The sequence below is a fragment of the Fringilla coelebs genome, assembly GCF_963513975.1.
Source record: "Fringilla coelebs genome assembly, chromosome: 3".
NCBI lineage: Eukaryota > Metazoa > Chordata > Aves > Passeriformes > Fringillidae > Fringilla > Fringilla coelebs.
The window spans coordinates 44,385,490-44,409,902 of record NC_140030.1 but is presented as its reverse complement, the minus strand read 5'-3'; the positions used below and the strand labels follow the sequence as shown (position 1 = coordinate 44,409,902).

Sequence of the window (24,413 nt, the reverse complement as noted above, 5' to 3'; positions counted from 1 at the left end):
CCAATGTATGGGCTTTTTTTCTTGTAGGCATTTTAAGGTGGAAGTAATGGCATAGGTCTTGCATCTAGTTCTTACTTTTGTCTTCTGGTTGTATACTTACATCCCAAAACTAGCTTTGAATGTGGGGTTTTTTCTCCTGTTTTAATACACCAGCACTTTATTTTTCTCAGCATTTCGTTTGGAGACCTATTCCTTGGAACCTTTACATTTTTTTCTTATCTAAGGACATCTCCTTTGTTTTTATAGCATTTAGGTCACAATGAAATTTGGAATTACGTATGGTTAAAAGCTTATACAAAAATTCATGTAGCTCACTTGTGCTCTGTTGGAATGTTTTAATCTATTTATATTTAAGTTTTGCACCAATAGCTATGAAAAGAAAATCCTTTATTCATAGTACTGAATATTCTGATACTACTCTGTAACAGGCTATAATGACCATAGAAGCCTATGCAGTCTTGCAGTGGGACTGGAGTAGCTTTTAATGTTAGATGTAAGACATTTACTGTCATAATGAAACCTTAGATTGAGAACGGAAGTCAGTTATTTTGACAGAGATCACAGCAGATGGCAAGGTTTGTATAAGAATCAAAAAGTATGTGTCAGGAAAAGTGGTACTTACAGCATTTATTTGGTTGGTGACTAAGTTATTTGCTTGTTCTCTGATAGGTGTGAGGTTTTTAAAAAGTCTTTTCATAGAAATCACATAAATGGGTTTGCAAAAAAGAGGTTTTGCTCTCTGAATAGGTCACAGATCTTTAGGGCATGAGGGAAGAGTTCTATGATACCACATGATGTCAAACTAATAAAGCTTTTTAAAAAGAATTAAATCAATAACATCTATCACTTGAACCAGTAGTACTTATCTTGATTCCCATTACCTTTTCAATTGGAAACCCTTACTTGTAATAGTTTAAACCCAAAATATCTAACTAAGAATTGAAGACCAAACACAAATAAAGATGAGACAACCTTTGAGAAGGTTGGTATATATTATTTTCAGTAATGCTGCTCTTAGCATTTCTAAATATTTCCAGGCTTTTTTAAAATGTGGGTGCAGATGTCTCTAGCTTTTTTGTTTGGTTTGTTAGTGTGTGTACTGATTACTGCTCTGTGTGTTGAAAGGAATTTTCAGAAAGCCTTTGAAAGGGTGAGATTATAATTTAATTCCAAACAAGGAGTTAGTGACAAACTTGCATATGGAAAAAGAACTGATTCTAAAGTGTTCTTCAGATGTATTTAGCCCCTACCCTGAATGCATTTAATTTCCATTAGCGCTAGTAGGAGACCTCTTGGCATTCTAATTGGTTGCTTGTATATCTTTACATAAACACCTGATTTCACCTGAGTTTGTTTCAGTGGATATTTATTCCCTGTGTGTCTTCACACAATGTTCTTGTAGGTACTTAAGGATACACAAGTGGATGGCAGGAAGTGATGAGGCATTGCCTTCAATGGGAAGAGTTCCTCCTTGTATTGTCCATGCCAAATTTTTAGAAGGAAATTCTGTGAAGGGAACTTTATTCTTTTTGGCAGTAGGAGGTGGATGAATTTGTTTTCTTTCAAAAAATTGTACTAGATTATGATACCAAGTAAGAAAAAACAGTCTTAGCTGCAATTCAATATGAATTGGCAAAGTTGCTGCAGAAAAAATGCATTCAATAAAGTGATTCGATAGATCTTTTTCAGTGAAGAATTAATTATTTTAAAAACTCAAAAACTCTTTCAGTTGTAAAGTTTGTCTACTAAAATACATTTCTAAAGAATAATATGAATCATACCTCGTGTGGTGACCAAATCTGATGGAGTGTGTGGGAGAAAGAAATGGCAAAATATGAACATCATACTTGGGTAAGTCAGAACTAAACTAACCACAGGTAATTTTAAAAACCCTTGTCCAGCACCTCTACTTTTAGGTACAGCAGCTAAGATTGGACCAGAATCCTGAAATCTACAGTAGATAATGTAAAAAAAGGTTGAGAATCACTAAGGATCAACTCATTTGCAATTTTAAAAGTTAGCGAAGGTATCTTGGCGATTTTATTGCCAGCTGTCTGTCATATTCTGTTAGCTGTGACATATGGAACTTGAACCAGATAAACCTTTGACATAGGTGGAAACTTTTTCTACCAGAGACAGTTTAAAAATAGTATTATATTTTTGTGATATTTTTAATTTGATGTGTCAAAAAAGAAGTTCCCCACTTCATCTCTTCAGAGGTGTAAGCTGCTTTGTCTTCAACTGACAGGTGCACAAAAGCTTTTTTGCCTTTTTATCTGATAGTACTGTAGAATTGAGTGCTTTTTGCCCTTGTTCTTTAATGGCAAGAAAGAAAATAATAGTAATGTTTTGAGTATATTTCTGAATTCAAGAGTTTTGAGTATGTTTTGAATTCAAAGTGTCAAGCTTTTCATGTCTAGTACTAGAGCTAGTTTGGCTTGTGGAATTTCCCCCTGTGTTTATAAGACCAGCTGATGTTCAGTCTAGTTGAACAAACTGGCTGATAGATGGCAGGAAGTTTTCATCAGTCTTTGGCTCCAGGCACTGTGACAGGACATATTAGACAGGAGAGGAGTCTCTACATGCTGATAGAGACTGCTCTGATGAGCTGCTGCCTGCTGTGGGAGCATTCTGAGTCTCAGCTATTGTGCACTTAATTTGTACTCATTCCCCATTTTTGTTTCTTGCTCTTTTCCTGTGTCATGCTCACCCACCTCATCATGCTTTTTTCTCTGGAGTCTGCCCTCTGAGTGTATGGGATTTACAGCTGTATAGTGTATTTCATTTTTGAGATTAAAATTACAAAAGCATTGGAAGGAAAGTGGATGAAAACTCTTCATGCCAAGTTCTCCTGAGTTTTTTTTAGAGTCTCCATTGCTTGAAGCAGGCTGGCTGTTCTGTGTTTGCTGTTCCAAGAAGGGATGATCTGCAATTCTATTTTCCTTTATTTGGTACTGAATGAGCATTTCCTTTGCTTCCACTTTCCAAGGGTTTTGATTAGCTTAATAATTTTATTGCTTATAATTACAGAGTAGGCCTTAATTTTGAACAGGTTTTCCTGTCATAACTCCCTTGAGATGTTGAGATTAAGCTGTACAGTCACAAATTGTGAGGATGTTTCTCTTCCTTTGTAACATGAGTGAAATTCTCCATACTTAATAATATATAAGTTAAATTCAACACTTTGCTCTTTATTTCAAAGCTGCAGTATTGAGATGTCTAAGTTGACATAAATGTTTACCATGACCTGTCCTCTGAAATTAGGAGTGGGAAATAAAATATTTTAAAACATTAATGATATCTGTCTCAAGAAGTGAATCAGAAGCTCAAGCATGGCCGTTTCCAAGAATTTGAAGACTGTTTCATCCATATTTCCACATTAATTGGCAGAGCTCAGATAAGCAATTGCAAAACCCATTGCAAATATGCAAATCAACAGCACAATTTGGTCCATATTGTGACAACTATTAAAAAAGAAAGATCAAAAGAGGGTATTTCGAAAGATACTGGGTCTACCTGTAGAGTTTTCAAGTAATAATAAATCAACCTTTTTATGCTAGTAGATTATTAAATTTTTTGTTGTTGTTGTTGAAAAGTCTCCATTGCATTTTAAGTCTGAATTTCTCTGACTTCAGCTTCTAGATTTTGTTTTGCCTTACCCCACTTTAAAGTTGTGTGACTTTCTGATCTCCCATATTCACTTATGGATTGGTATCAGGAGCTTTCTTTGCTAAGCTGGATCAATTCAGCTTTTTAAGCCTCTTGTCATGAGACTTTCTTATCAGTACTGAAGTTGGTTTTTAGTCATCTTTTCAAACGCTGCCTGATAGCTTGATAATCCTCAAGATTAATATTGAAGTTAGGGAGACATAAAGGGCAAAAGTAAAGTTAATTTTTATAGGCTATTAAACCAAAAATGCTTCAAGCATTGATGGAATACTGGTGAAGTTAGCTGCTACTTGAAACTTCAGGTCTAAAAAATGTTATGAAAGAAGTTGCAATACAATACCTTGTCAAGGAAAGAAACTAGATAATATGCTGTCGACCTGAAGAGGGCAACACAACACAGCAAGTTTCAGCATTTTGTTGGCTAGTGTAGAATGCTCTTGAACAGACCTGTGTGCAATGTCTTAGTTTTTTCTTATTTATTGAAAATGACGCTTTCATAAAGGACCTGCTGAAAATAGACAATTTGTTTCTTAAAAACTTCCTTTTACAAGGAAGAAGTTTGAGTGAATAGGAAGACCATGTGAAAGGGTGATTTGTGTAACAGCTGGGCTCAGCTGAATTTCTGTGCTGAAGAGAAACAAATGGACTCTGAGTTATTCTAATAACTGATGGTTCAGCACTAAAGAAACAGTAGCACACTTTCACCAGTTTTAAATTACTTCAAAATCAAAGCTTTCTGAATAAGTTTAAAAACTTTGTTAGGTAAATATTTTTCCTTGTGCCTCATGATTGGGGGAGGCGAGGGGAAGAGAAAGAAGCACTTCTATTGAGTATTGCACAGGGGCAGTGTGATCCTTAAATACTCATTTTCTGAACTGGGATGTTTTGTTCTGTGCTAAGTAATAGCAATTTGACTAGTTCTCACCTTGAGTTGAAGGTCGCTGTCACCACAGTTCCACCAGAGGTTCCGTAATTGCATAAGCTTTTCTAATGCATCACAGTGCACACTGAAATGAGCTGGTTCAAACCAGTGCTGCTAAAGATGACTTTTAAAGTGTATTCTATGTTAAGGAGAGCTCATGCAGCTTTCTTGAGAGACTTCAGGAACCCATGTGCAAGTTCAGCCTTGTGCCTTTAGGAATCTTGGTACAGCATGGGAGCTGTCAATCAGTTTCAAAGAAAAATTCTGAGATGATAAACCCTATTTGTTGTCAAAACGTGACTAAAGTTTCCTTAAATATGCCCAGGTTGTCTGTAAAACTGTCAATCTGCCTAGTTCAAAGCTGTTGTAAAAGTTGCACAGTGCTCAGGGAAGGAGGTGCAGAGGAGATGGAGCTATAAAACCTCGATTCGGGTTGATTCTCAGCTGTGGTTGACCTGTTACCAGGCTGGATGGTTTTAAGCTAGTTCAGGCCTGTCACTAGGAGCTGCAGTAATTCTTCTGGGTTGAGTGTAGATGTAGATTGCATACAATGAATAAAGTAGTTTTGCTTGTATGAGAAACAGTTTGTTGAGTTCTGAGTTATGTCATACCTCGTTTAAAAAATAATTAGGGATATACTGGATTCTGCATATTGGGGGTAAAATGGGTAGTATTTTTTTTAATCCTTTTTTCATCTTGCAATACTTAAGTTACTTGTAAATCCCAGAAGAATCTAAGTACATGAAAAACCAGTAGAATCCTAGTAGTTACTAAATGAAATCAAAGTACATCTTGAATTACAATGGAATAATGAACACTTTGTGTGTGGGGGGAAAAAGTCCATTGGCAATTTGAAAATACCTTAATCTTACCTCTTATGCGCCCTCCAATTGCAAATTGGTAGTAACTTTTTAACCAATTGGTATTGTATAAAACTCTTCAATTGTTTTTTCTTTGAATTGTCTTATGATAATGGAGTTGAGAGTAAATAAGTTTGGGTAAGTGTTCATGCTACAAGTTTGAATTTAAACCATGAGGTTTGAATCCTTGTGGCTCCCTAAACTGTTTCATTAAGGTGGTAACCTTCTAGATTTATATATCATCCTAAATTTGTAAGGTAAGTTAGCGTATGTATGCAGTTTTTTTAAAATTGCACTTTTTACCTCATCCTTGAATCTTTATTCTTAAGAATATCAATACATTGAGAGGCTGTGATGAAGACAATGAATGAAGCATTAATTCAGTTCAGTGGGGTCTGTGTACAGTTACTCACAGATCTTATAATTTAATTGCAGTGTTCTTTAGTGTATTGCTGCCTTTCCTCTGATCATTAAAGCTGATCACTTTACTTTTCCATTTCACTTGCTGTAGTCAACACAAACTGATTTGCTACTTTCATCATATACTGTGTAATTGCGGCAAAAGGGACTTTGCCTACCTGAAGCTTGCCTGGAGCTGTATTCCCTAGAGACTGGCCTTTGTGCTCCAATGTAGTAGGAAAAAAAAAAATCTGGAAATCTGGTTGGTGAGCTGCTTTCCTCAGAAAAAAGGAAAAAGCTGATATGTTATTTTTTCTTCAGAGAAATGAGGAATGTCATCTTCAAGGGTTATTTCTGTGGCTGTGCAGCATAAGCAGTGCCTATAGAACTAAGCCTAGCTAGCCTATGATGCTGATGCAAAACTCTGCAGAGATGAAAGCCACGGACAGTACCTGTTTTGATTTATCAATATCAGCATTTCACCTTTACTTATTTAAAAATAAAATAGGTGAATAAAGCAGGTTAACTTTTGCACAGAATTGAGGATCAGAAAATATAGAAAGTGTTCTGTTTTTTGGGAAGTACCAAGACTTCTGTTTGCATTTTCCAGAAAACTAAAAGCAAATTCTCTTCAGGTAAATGTGGAATGGAACAGACCTATGAGGAAGTGGGATATGATACCACACTCTAGAAATACAATATGAATTAACAAACAATTTTTTAAAATTTTGCTGTCCTTGATTATAGGAGCTCCTTTTAGTTAATCATTAGTGTAGAAAACTACGGCAAATTGTTGGATTTAATGGTTTGAAGTAGCTTGAAAGAGATTTTTGAAGTATTGTATTTTTCACTGCTCTTAAGCAAGCAATGTAGTGTTTGTTTTTGTGGATGTAAATCCATTTCTAAAGTTGTTTGCTTGGTAGGTAGTCAGTATTCAATTGCTCAATTTCTAAGTGAGGCTTAGGTCTGCAACAGCGCTATTGATTTGTTGCCCCTGACTCTTCAGATATCTTGATATTTTACCAGTTACAAATACAAATTCTTTCTTGGGAAGGAAATGTGTTACTTTGAGGCCATGCTTTTACTGTAGGTGTGTTTGTCTTCTCAGGGCTCAACAAAACTGCCTCTTGAAGCTGTTTTTTGTATTTAGTCTCTGCTGGTTTTGGCTGTGTGACAGTTGCCTGCTATCTGCTCTGTGTGTCTCAAGTGTTGACTTCTGCTTCTAGGATCTGTCCAATTCACCTGACATTAAAAATAATGCAAATCCAGTTGTTCAGAGAATACAGTGCTATTTTCCCTGCACAAGAAAATTCGATAGATAATTTGAAAGACCAGGCAACAGCCAGAATGTGATTCAGCCATTCTTGTTAGGCATTTTGAGTGGTACTTCTGCAACTTTTTGTATGGAATTGGAACTTTTGGCAATACATACTCTTGTTAAAAATGACCCACAAATGACTCCCTGTCATAGGTCCCATGTAGCAGTGGGAACTATGACAAGGAAAGTAAATTATATCCTGGGCTGCTGCAGGGTGAGAGTTGTCAGCAGCTTGAGGGAAATGATCCCTCCAGTTCACTCGACACTGGTGAGACGGCACCTGAAATCTAATTTTGGACTCTCCAGTTCAAGAGACACATGGAGCTATTGGATGAGAATACCATAAAGGACCACTGACATGATTGAGGAACTAGTAAATCTAACATCAGAGGTGAAAAAAGGCTGTGGGAGCTATGACTGTTTAGTGTAGAGAAGAAAAGATTTGGGGGTGGGGAGATCTCATCAATGTGTATAAATATCTGTCTGAACAACAGAAAGTATTTTGAGTGCAAAATCAGTGTAGTGATGCATCTTCACAAACAGTTACAGAAACTTAAGCAATGACTTTAATTCTGAAGTGTCACAATGCACTCAGGCCATTACATTTTTAATCAGTTTGTTAACAGATGCTTTCTAACTACACATATCTTTTCAGATAACTAAAACATGTGCTAGGACATTAACTTTCCAATGTTTTATATGGTTCTAATTACTCATTTTGTTGCTATTACGTAAAGTTTTTTCTAAAAGACTGTAAGGAAGCATTCTCTGCTAGTTTAAATAATATGGAGAAGGGTGATCTTTTAAATGGTTCTTTAATCTTTTTAAGGATGAGCAAGTAATTGCCCTCAACAATGTAAGGAGAATTAACTGAAATAGTTGCCATATTTCTTCGTAGGTTTACAATGCTAAACTATTGTTGTGTACAAACTCAGAACAGAACTTCAGTTGCTTCATAATATGCTCTGTTTAATGAAAGGCATCAAGGAAGACACAAGTTGTTGTCCATGAATGATTAGGAGAATTGTCCTTAACCATTCATGATCAAAAATGGTTCAATATTATTGTCTAGACATAACTGTAATAAGCTCTACTACATAAAATTTTTACCTTATTCCAGATGTGTTTATAATTCTAGTTGTGGCTTTAATTTGACTACAGTTTTGGCTAAGATACTAGATAATTTTAGCATTATTACTTGCATCAATTCTTGACATAATACTTGCCACATGTTATGGGGGTCATTGTTAAGGTCTGTTAAAGCTTCCACCAAGAAAACACATCACGTGATTCATCTTGCTTTTAAACCAGTGATCATTTATGTTCAACACCACCTAAATGTTCCTCAGTTTGTGTAATACTGTTAGGAGTGCTTTCAAGAATAACAGAATTTTCACTTCACTTGATGTTGTGATTCCTTGACATGTATGATTGATACCATGATTACCTCCACATCTAAGGAGTTTTACAGAAGTGTCATTATAGAGGTACACATTTAGCATGACTGTGTTAAAGCACATGTGCCTGCATTCATGGAATCATCTTCAGCTTCAATCTAGTGATAAACTTCTGCACTGCTAATTTAGGTGACTGGAGTTAATTTATAATTATATAATAATTACACTTATAATTAAATGTATGAAGTGTAGCCTGTTAGTCGAATCATTTTTTTGTCATTGTTGTTTCAGGCCTCTTAAAAATAGTAGGGAGTGTAAAATTCCTGTCCATCATGATTAAGACCTTCCATTCAATGAGGAAACCAGAGTCCTTTTTACAACATATAACTTAGAAATTCTGATGCAAACTCCAAAATAGATGAAAGGATTAATTTTTTTCCATAGCTTAAACTCAGGTATATATATTGTAATTTTTACAACCACTGAAAATGTCTAATTTATTAGAGAGATTTAAAATGTAGTATGGGAAAAACAGATAATTTGATTTAACACATTTGTTGACTTTATAGCTAGTCCTGCAACCCACAGCACATCCTGTCAGTGACTCAGTTTTTGTGGTAATTCTGGGTAGGTGTGTTGAGAATGTCTATTCTTCTTTTTGTCTTATGGGTTTTAGTTGTGTGTTGGACATATAAAAACTTTACTTGCTTCTTTTATTTAAAAAAAATAACTAATTCTGCTTTATAAGGAGTTGTACCTTTCTCTCTGAACGCTGATGTGATATTGCAGATAAGCAATTCAAAATTTTAAATGCTAACAAAAGCAGTGCCAGCGTTATTCAAAGCACACAAAATCATAACTAGAACATCTGCTTGGTGGACTTTGCAGAGACTAAAGAAATACTAGATAGTTTTTGGGGTTTTTTCTTTTTTTTGAATGTTGTTCGGTCCCAATATCTGAAAGAGTAAGTGAAATAGAAAAATTATCAAAGGTATAGAATAAAGCAGTGGGTGTTCTGGGAGAAGCCCTCTGTTACTTGGAAGATTTGGAGAGGAGAGGAGCAATGATTACAGGATAAAGACATATCACATTGTCATGTTTTATGCCTCTTGTAATAGAAGCTCAAAAATATTAATGGAGTTTGAAAAATGACAGATTTCAAAAAGATAAAACAATCATTTTTGTGTATACTTTAGCTTGTTGAGCTGGAAATTATCTTTATGAAAGAGATGGAAGTTTTTTAAAGTTTTTCTAAAAGGAAAGAAACAAAACAATAAAAACCAATCAACTCCACCCAGAAACATTGTTGTACCATCTCCACAATTAAGTACTCAGTGGGTCTGGTCTAATATTAAGCAAAAAGAAGTCAAAGGTATCCATTCTGAAATTCCAGCAAAATTCCAGCATTTCAAAACCAGGGGAAGAACAGTATTTCAGATGGGAATTTGCAGTATCTAGTTTTTGGACAGGCATGGTGTTGTGATGGTTCTGTGACTACAACAACTCATCAGCATTTCAGTTAGTCTCTTTTAAATTGTGCATGAGATTCTCTAGTTGAAAGCATTTATACAAAGTAGACATCTAAAATGTATGGAAAAAATTCCTTTTAGCAAATATTTGCATAATTTTATTTTCCTTTTTTTTTTAATATAAAATAACTTGCATCATTGTGCAAACTCTTGTTACTTCTAAAGCTTCTTGGTTGAGTTTAAGTGAGTTTAAACCAAATGGTTCTATGAAATTAAGAGAGCTTTTTTTTAATGTAAAGCTGTTCATTACAAAGCAGCACAGACTATGAATTTGACAAGTTACTGAAAATATAATGGAATATGTAGGGAGGTCTCAGCTTTTATTGTTTTAGGTTGCCAGCTTACACACATGTGGGGATTGTAAGAATTTCTTTTTTTACTTTGAGTTCAGTACGTATGGTAACTTTTATTTGTTTGAATATTGAGGAGCAGCTGAGTGTTTAGGCAGAAAATCCAAATCCCTTCCTCTTGATGAAAATAGTGGTAACTGTGATTTTTCCAGATTAAAACCCAGTGGTTTGTGAGTTATGTTTTTCATTTTTAGATGCATCCTGTATAAAGTATCTGACTAATTAAATTGTGGATTTCATGCAGTGTTTGATGTTGTGTTGATTCTGAAAAGGACCAGGCAAGCTGACAACTTTTTTTTTTTTTTTTTTGTCAGGATGATAGGGAAGAAAGAGTTACATTTGTTAGCATAGTATGTGACTGTATAGATTATCTGTGATCCTGTGAGCCTTTGCACTGCTTTAAAGGGCCTCTTAAAACTTGCCCTCACCTATAACTCTTCTCAATGCCAGTATTCCTGAATAGGTAACTTTAATCTTTCTCACTGTGGTGTGATTTGTTTTCACCCTCACTCTCCTATCATTGTCAGGGCTTAAACTTTCTTTTAAAAAGAGTAAAATCTTCATTTGTTCTGCAGTGGTGAGATGTAGGCTGAGTGATTGTCCTCATATGCTCATATACTTGAAGGCATTTTCTCTGCAGAGGTTGGCAATTACTGATTGACTTTCACCTGCTGTATGCTGCAGATGCATCCAGAATCTTGAACAGCTCACAGATACACGCAGGCTACACTGTAAAATAAAATAATTTTTAAGATTCTAAATTTCTGTTGAAGGTATGATCATTTTAGCTGGCCAAATGATAGATATTTATGAATATTTGCTTTAGATTTGGGGTCGATTATCTAAAATCACTATCAGTTATGCAGTGATAGCTTTATGGGTTAGATTAGATTTTCTCATGATTGATTAAGCAAATATTTTACAAAACACAACATTATATAAGCAGCTATTCATGGTGGCTGTTCCTTCATGTCTTGTTGTAGTAAATGGAATCATAGAATAGTTTGGAATAGAGTTGGAAGGGGCCTTTCAAAGGTCATTGAGTGTGACCCACCTGCCACGGGCAGGGCCATCTTGCACTAACCCATGTTGCTCAAAGCTCCATCCAGCCTGGCCAGCACTTGCAGGGATGGCAGGACTGGAACAGAAAGTTGTAGTCAAGCCGGTCTTGTGTTACTACTCATGAAAAAGGGTGATGGCGAGGTTTTTTTAAAACTATGCTCCTGTATGACTAAGACACTTGGAAAAGTTATCCTGTAAATATTGTGGAATGTAGGATGGGACTTCTCTTTTGAGTCTTTTAATGCATAAAGCATCTGCTGCTTGTGAGGGAAGAAATGTATAAGCATCTTGGGGTAATACTCTGCCTGTAGGATTAGATTTGTGAACCACAGTCTTTGTATAAACAACATGCAGTTACTTTTATCATTTTAACATTGATGAAGACCAGTGATTTTTATTTACTTTACCACATCTGTGTTGCTTAACACTTAAAATGCAAAACTGAATTCATGTTCTATAATGTTTCATGATAGCAGCTAAGGATATTGTTTGCAGCAGTCAGCAACTACGTGGGAGACTTGAGAAAATACAACTTTGGGTTTTCCCTCTTGGCATTAAATTATTATAGCTAGGGAAAAAATTGTTCTTAATTTATTAAGAAATAATGACAAACTGTAGTACACACTTGGGAAATTCTTATCTTAAAAGTCTGTTGATGATAACATACTTTGACTGCTTTCTTCTGTTTATTTCCACTTCTGCTACTTCAGGTGTTAAGCATATGGCTGGACTTCTGTGAATATAGAATTATTTTTAAAAACTAAACCTGGTACAAAATTGTTTTGACTAAAACAACGTTTTAGAGGGATTGGGGTTTTTTTCCCCTTTTTTTTTTTTTTTTTTTTTTTAATGTTTTGCATGTATATTTGTTCAGCATAATGTGCCAGACTTCCCTTTTCAAGTGTGGATCTGTCTGAGGTATATGCATCCTGCTGGCTGTGTGCCTCCTATCATTTTTCAAATGTTCAGAGATTTCATTAGCACTGATGATATCCCCATATTGGTACCCTGAGGACATAGGGACGTGACTAGAGCAGCTAGGAAACGACTTTTGATCTGTCTTCATAAGCAAAAGTGGCAAAAGGACTATTTTTCCACATTTGAAGACTGTTAGCAAGAAGTAACAAGTAGTTGTGTGTCAGCAGTTCTGCACTGGACTGCCCTGGAATTACTTTGAGCTAGAGTATCACTCTTAGGCAAAGACTCCCTGCCTGCCTGTGAGTGACAGTTGCCTTGGTCTTAATTTGTTTGAGTGATTGGTTTTGTGCTCATAAACCCCCACTGGGAGATAACATACCTCTTGATATTGAGTTGTTTCTATTTTTTAATTACATGGTAGGATGGGAGACACCTTCTGAGAGGTAGGAAACTAAATTTGAGAAGGGTATTGGCTTCTATTGCTTGCTCCAGTTAGGATAATATGTGATGAAAGTCTCATTTGCTGGAGCCCACTCATCCTCAATGCAGGGCGCATCAGCTGCTTTTGGGAGTTAGCTGCTAGCAGAAAATTGTCAGCAACAATTTAGAGCAGATTAAAATGCTTGGGTTGGTTGAATATAAGATTTTTAACTTCTCTGCCTCAGGTGGTGGGTTTGGGTGGAGATGTCAGGTTACCAGGAAAAACAACTTTGCCCATCTTTGCGATCTCAGGTCCTTGCTGCCCTGGAGCTGCTTTTACAGGTACCCAAAGAAGAGAGCTGCCTTAACAGAACCACAGTTCTTAAATTAGTGCTGAAGCTCTGATAGAATTCAGTTTGGCCAGGGATATTAAGGGCAACAAGAGGAGCTTCTATAGGAATGTCAGGGATGAAGACTAGAAAAATTGTGAGCCCTCTCCAGAAGAAATGGGAGACCTATTTACCCAGAACGTGGGGGGTATTCAGTGTCTTTTTTGCCTCAGTCTTCACCAGCAAATATTCCAGCCAGGCTACCCAAGTCCCAAAAGGGAAAAGGCAGGACTGGAAGAATAAAGAACTGCCCACTCTAGAAGATCAGATCCAAGAACACCTAAGGAATCTGAAGGTGCACAAGTCTATGGGACTGGGAAAGAGACACCCCACATACCTTGAGGAAAATGACACATGAAGTGGCTATGCCACCATCCATCATATTTGAGAAGTTGTGGCAGTCCAGTGAAGTTCCTACTGAAATGTAACCCCATTTTTTAAAAAGGGAAAATAAGGAAGACCTGGGGAACTACAGGCCAGTCAGTCTAACTTTAGTGCCCAACAAAGATCATGGAGCAAAGTGTCCTGGAAACTATGCTAATGCATGTGGGGAATAAGGAGTTCGGCTTGATCTGCCTGGAGAAGAGAATGCTCCAGTACCTGAAGGTGGCCTACAAGAGAGCTGAGGAGGGACTTTTTACATGGGCATGTGATGACAGTATAAAGGGAATGGCTTTAAACTGAAAGATGCATAGTTGAAATAATTCTAGATTCCTTTTCATATCTGCAGCAGAAATGGGCCATGTATGTTCTTTACATATGACTGATTCCTTAAGTAGGTAGAAGATTCTAGGTTGTCTGTCAAAACACAACACTTTTTTTTTTGTAAGTTGGTAGTGGTTCTTGAAGCTGAAATAGTTTGAAATTTTTGATATAAAATCTACTAAGAAAAAAATCACTTGTTGAGCTGTAAGGGTAAAGTATTGCTTTGGCTTGGCAAAATATATAAGGATATGTTGAACTCCTAAGTTTGTGCTCACTGCTTGGTGGTTTGTTTTTTTTTTTTTAATTTAAGGATATATTAAAATGGTTTTTATTAAAGCGGGTTGTAGTCCCATAACAGAAGATGTGGGGCTTTAAAAAAAAAAATTAACACTCTTGTATCCATGACACTATCTGTGAATAATCTTCACAGTTTTTCTGGAGTGACAGCTTACTTGTAATTGTTAATAAACAAAAACTTCCCTTTATTTCATGATATGAATGAAATGCAAGGTGTGGGGTGGGGGAATGTGGAAATACCAGATGTTTCTTCTGGTGCAACCTTCAGTTCTGCCCTATCGTGCACCTGTCTGAAGTGCTAATATTACATATTTGCATGGTCCTTTAATTGTTTGGTTTGGCTATTTTTTATTGAAACAGGCAACAACAGAGAGACCTTTTATACAGAAGCTATTTCGACCAATTGCTTCAGGAGGACAGTTGCATACTTTGGGAGACCTGCTAAAAGATGTGTGTCCTAGTGCTATCACCACTGAAGGTACTGCAGAAATAACTTTTTGTCCAATAAGATAATTCTTTTTCTGTTGATTTATTGGCGTTTTTGGTATAGGTTTTTTTGGGGGGTTTGTGTTTTTTGGTTTTTTTTTTTTTAATATGAATATTTTGGAGGGAGAACTAAAATGTCAGTACCAGAGTTTCAGATTTCATTCATTCCTGGCTCTTTATTGTGCCCTGCATGGTTTCAAGAAGGTAAGATTGAGTCCTTAGTCACTTCTGAAAAATTAATCTCTAGAAATTTTATTCTGAAATTCCTGTACTCTTTTGCTGTTATGATGGTCATAGTAAAAATATTCACATATTATTTTCTGCACTTAAAAAAAATTATGAAAGCGTCAGCAGATTTTAAGTTACCTTTTAGTTTGTATTACAAAAACTTTTTATACGTAAAACTCCAAAACTGATAGAAATTGAAGATGTTTTCAGAATGCTTTTTTCTGTTCTTGAAGTCCAATATTTTAAAATGTACCAGTAAGAGATTTTTACAAGTATATAATAGTTTATGTATGATTACGAATCAGTATTGGATGAGCAATCAATGTAGCATGTTATTTCATACAATGGCATTTGCTGATCTGCACTTATTCAGGAAATAGGCTTTTTGGATGTAATTTTAGTCTCAAAGCTTACAAGTATTGGAACTGTGCTACATGTTGTAGGAGGGATAAATGTAACAGTTGTGTACTCGCAAATTAAGATCAAAGTTACTTAATGCAAAAGGTTTTTAATTTGTTCTTGCTGTTGTCTTTCCAGTACCTGTAAATGAGGAACTTAAGAGAAATGTGTGATATTCTAGAGAAGATCTTGGTACAGAATTTACTGGTGTAGTTATCAGCATCTTTTGACAGCAAAGTACTGAATTGGAAATCAATATAAAATTCTGCAAGATTTTATTGTACAGAGAAGTTGCTTGATTCAAAATTAAACAGTTGTCACAGATTTCTCCCAGTGTCAGGATCTTTGAAATACACTGAAATATCAAAGTACTTTTTTTTTATCCTTGTTTAATACTTGTTAACACATGAGAACAATTTCCAAAAATAACAGAAGGTAAGAAAAATATAGAATATTGCTAATCATGTGTCTATTTTTCATAAAGCTCTTTTAAATTTTGGAGCTTTATTTTAAGTAATGCTTTCCACTAACTGTCCAAAAGATAAAGGGAGATACCAATAGATTCATGAATGTTAGCACCAGCGAGTTTAACCATCTTTAAATACTTAACTGTCAGTATCACACAGACCCTAGTGAAAAGGTACAGAGGGAATTAAAAAAATCATTGAGAAGGATGGATGCATTTTAACTTGAAAGGCAGTTGAGCACAAATGAAATGAAAGAAACTCATAAGCATTTATGCACAAGTTATTCCAGGATTTAAGGGATGACAATTTTTATGTAGATTTGTCAAAGCTGCAGATGGTGAATGTGCTTGTTAACTGCCCTTGTTGAAAATGTGAGTGTAATACAATTCTATCTGAATACCAGTGATGATGCTTCCCATCAGTAGGCCTTCTTTTCAGATGTTGACAAAAGCACAAATCTTGGACAGCAGAACAGAAAATATGCTGTGCTAATTGCTTGCTTCGTTTTTATTAAAAGCTAAGAAAGTTTACGTTTATTCAACCTGGGCAAAAAAAAACTTGGAAGAAGAGAAACTAAAGTAGGTACTGTTCTTACACGCACAAGGAGGGATGTGAAATTCAGTGGGTTTTGGAGTGTTGGAATATGCTTGTCTGTTGCTGTATACATCTGCTTAAATTTGGCCCAATTTTTACTGAACAACTTGCAAACTTAAGAGTTTAATAGATCTGGTCCCTCGGATGGCTGTGAGCTGTCCAGAACTCGGCACATTTTCTCCTGTAACGCAGCTTTGTGTTGTAGTGCCGTTCAGTTGTTCCTCTTGTGTTTTGGGCATTCACCCCTTCTGGTGTGCTGGAGAGCTAGGGAAGCTGTCTGAGCTGAATGCAGAAAACAGTGTGGGCTTCTGAGGAGATGTGGGGGTAGACTGATACACAGAGCCAGTGAAGGGGGGGGTGAGAGTCTGACTGAGCAAGTAATTTGGAAGAAAATGACAGATCTGGGAATCATTAAATGTGATTGGGAGAGTGACTATAAACAATGTGGCAGAATGAAAGAGATTGGGGCAAAAGCCAAAACCTGACATAATAAATGCGAACACCTGGACAGAGTAAGTGGAGTAGGAGATGATAAAAGGATGAGGGACAAAAAGGAGCATGTTGCTTGTGGAGCATGCATAGAGCTTGTGCAAGGCATCTATGAAAGAATGGTGAATAGATATCCTGCTGGCCAGGTGATTCAGAGAAGGGATTGGGAGAAGCAAATTGAATCAGCAGTTGAAAAGAAGGGTAGGTTGTGCTGGCAGCATGACAAGCTGCAGGTGAAGAGGTGGTCAGGTGGAGCTGGGGATTGTCAGGTAAAGGACTTGAGGAAAGCCTGTTCAGGGTTTGCTGTACTGCAGACAGGAATACAAAGCAGAAATTTACGCATGGCAACATGCAAAGGAAAAAAGGAAGAAGCAGAACTAAAACAAAACGGAGAGATGATCAAGAAAAGTTCAGGCATAAAGGAAATTGAAAAGATGGATGCTCATGACAGCAGTGATTCTTACTGCTAAGGATCATGGACAGGGAAGGACAGTGCTGGTTTAGGCTTGACTGCTAGAGGTCATCATACTCTGTTCACTGATTATTCAATTTAGCTAATAAGCGAATTTGGTTATTGCTTGACTAAATCCACTCATTCATTATTCACATGTAATGTGCACTATATTAAGTGTTCATGCTCTAATATGGCTTTGAGCTATTAAAAAACCAACTAACTCACCAGACTGTTTAGTGCCATTTTTGAGCTTTGTCTGTAGAAAGATTAGCAGCTATAATGAGGAAGAGCATCACCCTTTTCCACCAAGTAGACTAAACTCCTGAGACTGCAGAAGCACAGCACATCTGTGCTGTTGAAGTCTCCATGAAACTCATTCAGTAAAATAATTTTCTCTCTGATGCTGGATCACTGAGAATTTAACAAATTTCCTATGTCAACAGATGTTCCATTAGTTCAAAATACAGAAGAGATACAGGTATAGGAGAGTTTAATTGCAAGCATGTTTTGGAAACCTGGGATACCTCACCTAAAGGTTTTACTTCTGAAGCAGTTGTCTCCATTTGAAGTTGAATATTTAAAGTTTAGAAGGTGTCAGAGCTGCAGACTGGCTGTGCAGCCATAATTTTCTTACATACTTATCATTCAGCTTATAATCACTCTCTGCCTCTCATCTCTGTCTTCTGTGAGACTATTGTCCTTGTGCCTAGGCTGGGTGTGTTTTAGTGTCAGGTGTGTGGAGTAAAAAATCACAGTCCTGATTCGTGGAGGTCAAATCAAGAATGAATGTACTTCAAGAAGTATTATAATTTAGACAGCTGAATACTGCCTTTGGGAACAGAATTTAATTCTTTTTTCCCTGGAGAATTCATTCATATGAAATCGCAGGCAAGCTGAGTGTTCAAAAAATCCACACATTATATAGAGAGGAGCATCAGAAAAATCCAGTGATCAGCATGAGTGTTCTGCTGAACAGTTTGCTTGCTTGTGCTTGAAATTAGTGAGAGCTCTGGGCCTTTGAGTGTGCATACCCTAGGCACTTTCTGAAGTAAAGTTTAGGCCTCTCATGACTACTCTTTTGTCCCACCCTCCAAAAAACTAATATTTCTGGCTATAATATCACTTTGACTTCAATTTGTGATCTCTAAAATGATGATAATTCAGGAAACTCTTGTTAAAGAGTTGTTAAAATGGTTTCTAAAGGAAAAATATATTGTAGTCAGACATTAAAAATTGTTCTCTTTGGACCTTACTCAGTGTCTTCTAATATTTTTCTTGTAAACTTGTATATTTTGTCTTATTCTACACTTTATTCTGGTGGAGGCATTAAAATAATATTGTAACAAACCAGAATACATTATCAAAGGTTTATTAGAAAATAGTTAATAACTTTTTCATGTCTGGATTTTCAGACTATTCAGTTATCAAAGTTTAGATTTACTAATTTTTCTGAACAAAGGAAATAAAAGTAGTATCTCATCAAAAGTATGCTTAAAGGTATAATAGATCCTGGAGAAGCAAGTTTTTAAAATCTTTTTACTCTTCTTTTCAAAGCCATTTAGATAATTTTCCAAGCTGTATTTAACTTCCCTCTTTAGTGAATTGATTCACTGGTGGCATTAACTGCATCTTTTCTTCAGTGCAACACAATCAATATGAGATTTTTCTTTCTGTTTTTCTCCATCTGTTGACTTTTTTTTTCCCCTTTCCTCTATGGTTTCTCTTTTCCAATGACTTTTCATTCAACTGGAAGCTTCATGGTAATTGTGGTGGTTGCTTGTCTGTGGTGACATCCGTAACTGAGCTTTGTGCCGTGGGAACACAGGGAATATTTGGTTTTCAGACTCAGCATTTGTAGCTGTATATTGAGCTGTTCCTGCTGCCAGATTCTTAGGGACCACCACAAGAAGAGGGAGGGAAGGGTTTCAAGAACCACCCACAGTGTCTATATGCCTTTGCTTTAGGAAGCATGGATATAATTAAGTCTTCCTTTTAACTGTGCTGAGAAAAATGTTTCAATGAAAAAATGTATTCATATATATATATGTGGATTGAATATATGCATTGATTACCAACTGTTGAGAACACTGTCAAAAGAACAGGTTGAATAATGACATTAAAAGATTGATCGTGAAAATGGTCTTTGTAAAATGCTGTGTCAATATTATTTGGACTGTTATAGACTGCGGGTAACTGTTTAGAATACTGTATTTTATTTAAATTAGCTTATGAAACTATTTATTCAAGGCTTTTATTGTTCATTGAAGTGCTGTAAAAAATGAAAACTTTGAACTGTTATTATCCCAACCCATACTTTTCTGTCTCTCCTCAAACTGGTTCTTTATTCAATTTTATATATACAAATAATCATATTTTTAAAAAATATATATATGTGTGTGTAATTTTTTTCTGCTTAATGAGTTCTGTACAGTATTTACCTTTCTGCTAAATAATTTCATCTGCTTAAGCTGTTGATCAGAGAAAAACTGTTTGACAAAAGAGTTTATGGGCATTGGTATACCAAAAGCAAAGATTGGCTTCTGTTTAGAGTCCATCCTCTAACTCTTCAGATTGCAAGGAGCATTGGCTTTGTCTTCTCTTGTCCTCAGTCACTGCAGTGGAGTTGGAGCAGTGTGCACAGTAGTTGGGAGTTCGTTTGTCAAAATATGTGTCAGGCATTTCAGACATTAGTAGTAATGGTGAGAAATTGTAAAGAAAAGCAGCAGAATTAGAACAAGCACTAAGAAGTCAGTGCTTAAACTTAAACTATTGGCAATTACATTAATTATCTTGACTATAAAGGATACCCTGTTTTTCTAAAGCAACAATGAGAATGCCTGTCTTTGTTAGTAGCAAACATAGAATGATTTGGGTTGGAAGGGATCTTAAACCTCATCTACTTCCAACTGCACTGCCATGGGCAGGGGCACTTTCCACTATCCCAGGTTACTCAAGGCCTCATCCAGCCTGGCTTTGAACACTTCCAAGGATGGGGCATCCACAGCTTCTCTGCACAACCTGTGCCACTGTCTCACCACCTGCTGAGTAAGGAATTCATTCCTAATATCAAATTTAATCTTTAAACTCTTTCAGTTTAAAGCCATTTCCCTTTTTCCTATCACTTTCTCTTCAGCTCTCTTGTAGGCCCCCTTTAAGTACTGGAAACATTTAAGAATTCTAAGAATAATGAAATGTTCAGAGAACCTTCAAGGAGATGCTCTTATTTTCACTTTGTATTACTCCTCCGCAGTACTGTGCAGTACTTTCTTCCAGAAGGCTAGGTTAGAACTGATCTAATCTAACCTTCTCTAATTTTGTGTCTGAGTAAGTATTTTGACAGCAAGTGTGTTAAATCATCTGTTTTCTCATTAGTGGAATATTTTTTCTTTTTGCATGGTTCCTATTTAGCTGCTTCATAGGCAGTGGTTGTGGTTCTGTGGCAACAGAAGCAGTAAGACCAGGTCACCACCTTCCATTGAACATTGATTCATTTCATTTGTTTCAGTTATTTTCTCTGTTCTGGTCTTCCTGTGTTGACATAAAGTTTGAGAAATAGTGAAGTCCTTGTCATGTTTACTAAATATTAAAATCAGCATTTTCAAACTAATGCAATTATCACTTCTTCTGTATTGTAGCCTGCTGTAGTCTTTCTTTAAGGCAGGTTATATTTTTGTGTTTAGTTACTGAACTGTTTTTTCAGTTACACAGCAGTTCATAAATTAAAGTCACCTCAGTTTGAAATTTTACTATGGATAGACATATATTGTGTATTAGCATATTTTTATTTACTGTATTTCCATAATTATTGTTTAATTCAGTTTGTCTAAAGACTGCATACAATTGAAATCAAATTTGGGAGTTGTGTAGTAATATAGGTATACTTAGCTTGCTGTTCATGGACTACTATTCCTGACTGTCTTGAGTTTTTGGAAATTCTTCCTCAAAGATGGGCAATTTCATTTCAGTTTTCAGTCTTTTAAAGTAAAACATGGCAAATTTTATTTGAATATATTAAACTATATAAATATAAACTATTAAATATAAATTTAAACTATTAAATGTATATTCTGTTTGAATATAGTAAATTGTGTTTAGTTTTCAGTTGTGATTATCCTCTTTTGGAGGAGTATGTGTGTATTTGTTTTATGTTTGCTTCTCCCTAGTTGTTCATACTCCAGTCAGAGGCAAGCTGGTCACTTAGGTTTTTGGGCAGTGTCTCATTATATTTGATCCTGATGGCAGCATCAAGAAAGAGGGGTACTTATTTTTCAGTTCTTTTTTCAACTTGTGTTGACCTGTCTTATTTTCTGTCATGTCAATGTCTCTTATTTTTCCTGCTCATGTTCCTTCATCATCTATTCCAGTAATAGCTCTTGCTGTCCTTTGTTACTCTTTTAGTATCTGTTCTTGCATCCTCTAAAGCTGACTCTCTTTTGACTAAGCTCACTGTAATTTATATAACTAATTTTGCAGAGTTTCAGACCTTAGCTGATTTCCTAACAGGAACCGATCTAGTTCTCTGGGGTAGTAATTAGTCAACAGTCACTTCTGCTCTGTTAGTTTTTTCTTTTTGCTTTCTATCTTTTTGTCTTGTGGTGTTCTGTTATCTAGTCTTCAATTTTCTAGAGTTTACCAGCAAATATCTGTCACTGGATAAAAAAATCTAAAATATTTGGACACCTAGGGGCTGTGCGTCTCGATCAGCATTCTTCCATTTCCCAGTTTCTCTTGCTTTTCATTTGTCCTCCAAGGTGACCAATGTCCTGGTTAGTTACTCAAGGAAGTCAGGATAAAGTTGTCCAGTGGTGCCCTTCTCATACACTGTTTTACACTCTTGAAATTTTACATATATCTTTTGCAGCCAACAGTCCAAAATCCTTCAGCTTTGCTTCTCGTAGACTGTACATCATGTAGTTTTGAATCTAGGCTCATGACAGATGGCTTTTTTATTTTAATATGGAACACCCATTCATGAGTGTTTAGAATCAGGGTTAGGATCAGATTATTCTGATTATTCATGCCGCAGCCTGTAAACTCATCGTCTGATCTTTTTTCCTATGCTTGTGGATGCCACTTGCACAGGCAAAAGTTGGTTCTTTAATTGGACAGTTCTTGTGTGGTGAAGTGCAATTGTCTGCAGTAGCTGCAGTTCCAGAAAATTAGGCAGTCATTTCAATAACTTCAGAGTTATTGCTATTTGTGGGAAGGTTTAGTGGATGATGCAGGAACAGGCTAAGATGTGGTCTCTTATACTGTGTTGTTGTAGTTTCTATGCAGGTAAGGAAGAGAGGATGTTAAGATCATGTTGTTGCCTGCAACTATGGCATAAGGTCTCACACCTGATAAGATAGAAGATGTTACTTATTCTTTCTCAAACTGATGACTAACAAAATTATCCATTCCTGAAAGAGGTAACACCATGGCTACTCTCCCCTACTGTCTAAAATTCTCAGTTTTACTCAGATTAGGTGGATTACACCACCTGCCTACAGCAACACTGTTGTTTATGACAGATAATAAAATTGTTATCTATGTGTTGCTTCAAGGAAGTCACGCTGTGTTTCCCCATGATTTTCTGTATTTGGTGATAGCATTCCTGTTGCAAATTAAAGGGTCTTTGTTTCCAGAAGTAATACCATTTCTGAATATCGGCGTTTATCAAATTGGAAAAAAAAAAGTGAACAATTCACAACTATTGGAAAAAAAATATTTTGGTTAGTGCCCATTTATGAAGTTCCTGTAAATGAACATCCTAATACTGTAAACAGTTCATTTAGAAATAGTGACTCATCTTATTAGGAGAAAGGGAGGAACACTATGATCTTACATAACTACAAAGCAGCAAGAGGAAACAGTGTTGAGTTCAACAGAATGCTTTGAAGAGGCAAAGGGTTAAAATGATAGAAAACAGAGTTCTGGGGAGGGAAAGACTTTTCCTCTTCCCCACAAGAAATTTAAGACATTGGGCATCATGCAAAGATAAAAATGGTGTAATGCAAAAGAAAGCAGTTTTCTTGCACTGCTATCATGTCTAAACAATTCTGGATACAATTTTAATTTGCCAGTGTTGTTGAAGTCTTCATAAAACTTGTTTTGATTTTTGTCTCATGCTTCCTTGAAGGCTCAAATGGTAAACATTTGGACATAATGACGCAAACAGTAGGCTATCAATCATTCCCAGTTTTCACAGCATTGTTGTTCATTCAGAAAAGCTGCGTGAACTGACCTCTTTCTAAAGCAGTGTCATTAGTTCTTTCAGAAATAAAACAAGGATCAAAAAGACTTTCAGGATTTTTCTCTTAAGACTTGCTGTACTGAATGATTTTGTAAAATTAGGGATCAACTGTTTTCAATTAACGCTCAGCTTTTTTTAATGTATAATGTATGAGAGACTACATATTAATTGTTTTTGTTCTCTCTCAGTTTTTTAAGCATTGACTTCCAGTAAATTAGTTAAACAGAAAATTGAATTTAGATTAGATTTGCCATGTAGACTCCTAATTTTGATACAAACGAGAAATTGTGCAACAGAAGGAGGTAAATTTATGCAGTGTGAATGTCTTTGGATAGACATGAAATATGACTGGGCTTGCTCTGCCTGAGGTCAGAATTAGCTTGACGTGGGGCTTACTGTGGGAATTGGAGAAGCACAGCACTATCCCATTCCTTGCTGCTCCAGTGGTGAGCAAACTGAGGAAGTCTTTGCTCCCTGTTTCTGACTACTAAGTCTGATTGCATGTGCTCTCTGCAGACTGGTCTGCTTTTCAGTGTTGTGGAGGTATAGTGTTGAAATACTTTCCCAGGCCACCTAAATTTAAAAATACAACAAGCCCTGGGCAGTTTTAGACTTTATTAGCCACACTTTCATCCCACGTGGCTATGAGAGGGTTGTGAAGGGTTAGAGGTCCTGTAGGGTGTGGGTGTACTAAAAGATGGTTAAAAGCTCGCTAGCGATACGAATTCTAGTCCACTGTCTCCTGTGCTGTGGGAGTCATCCTGCAGGCTACAGCTGACCTCCAGACAACTGCTTGAGCTATTCCACCCTCCTTGTGCCCGTGACT

General features: G+C 36.2%; 1 protein-coding gene across 2 annotated transcripts in view; it reads left to right on the top strand.

Annotated features, from left to right (window-relative positions):
• ATG5 (autophagy related 5) overlaps positions 1-24,413 on the top strand; it is a 73,251-nt gene that overhangs the window by 31,716 nt on the left and 17,122 nt on the right. For both annotated transcript variants that reach the window (XM_084202276.1, XM_084202277.1), the window contains exon 7: positions 14,596-14,713. In XM_084202276.1, the coding sequence (XP_084058402.1) occupies positions 14,596-14,713 (118 nt within the window). The remainder of the gene's footprint in view (positions 1-14,595; positions 14,714-24,413) is intronic.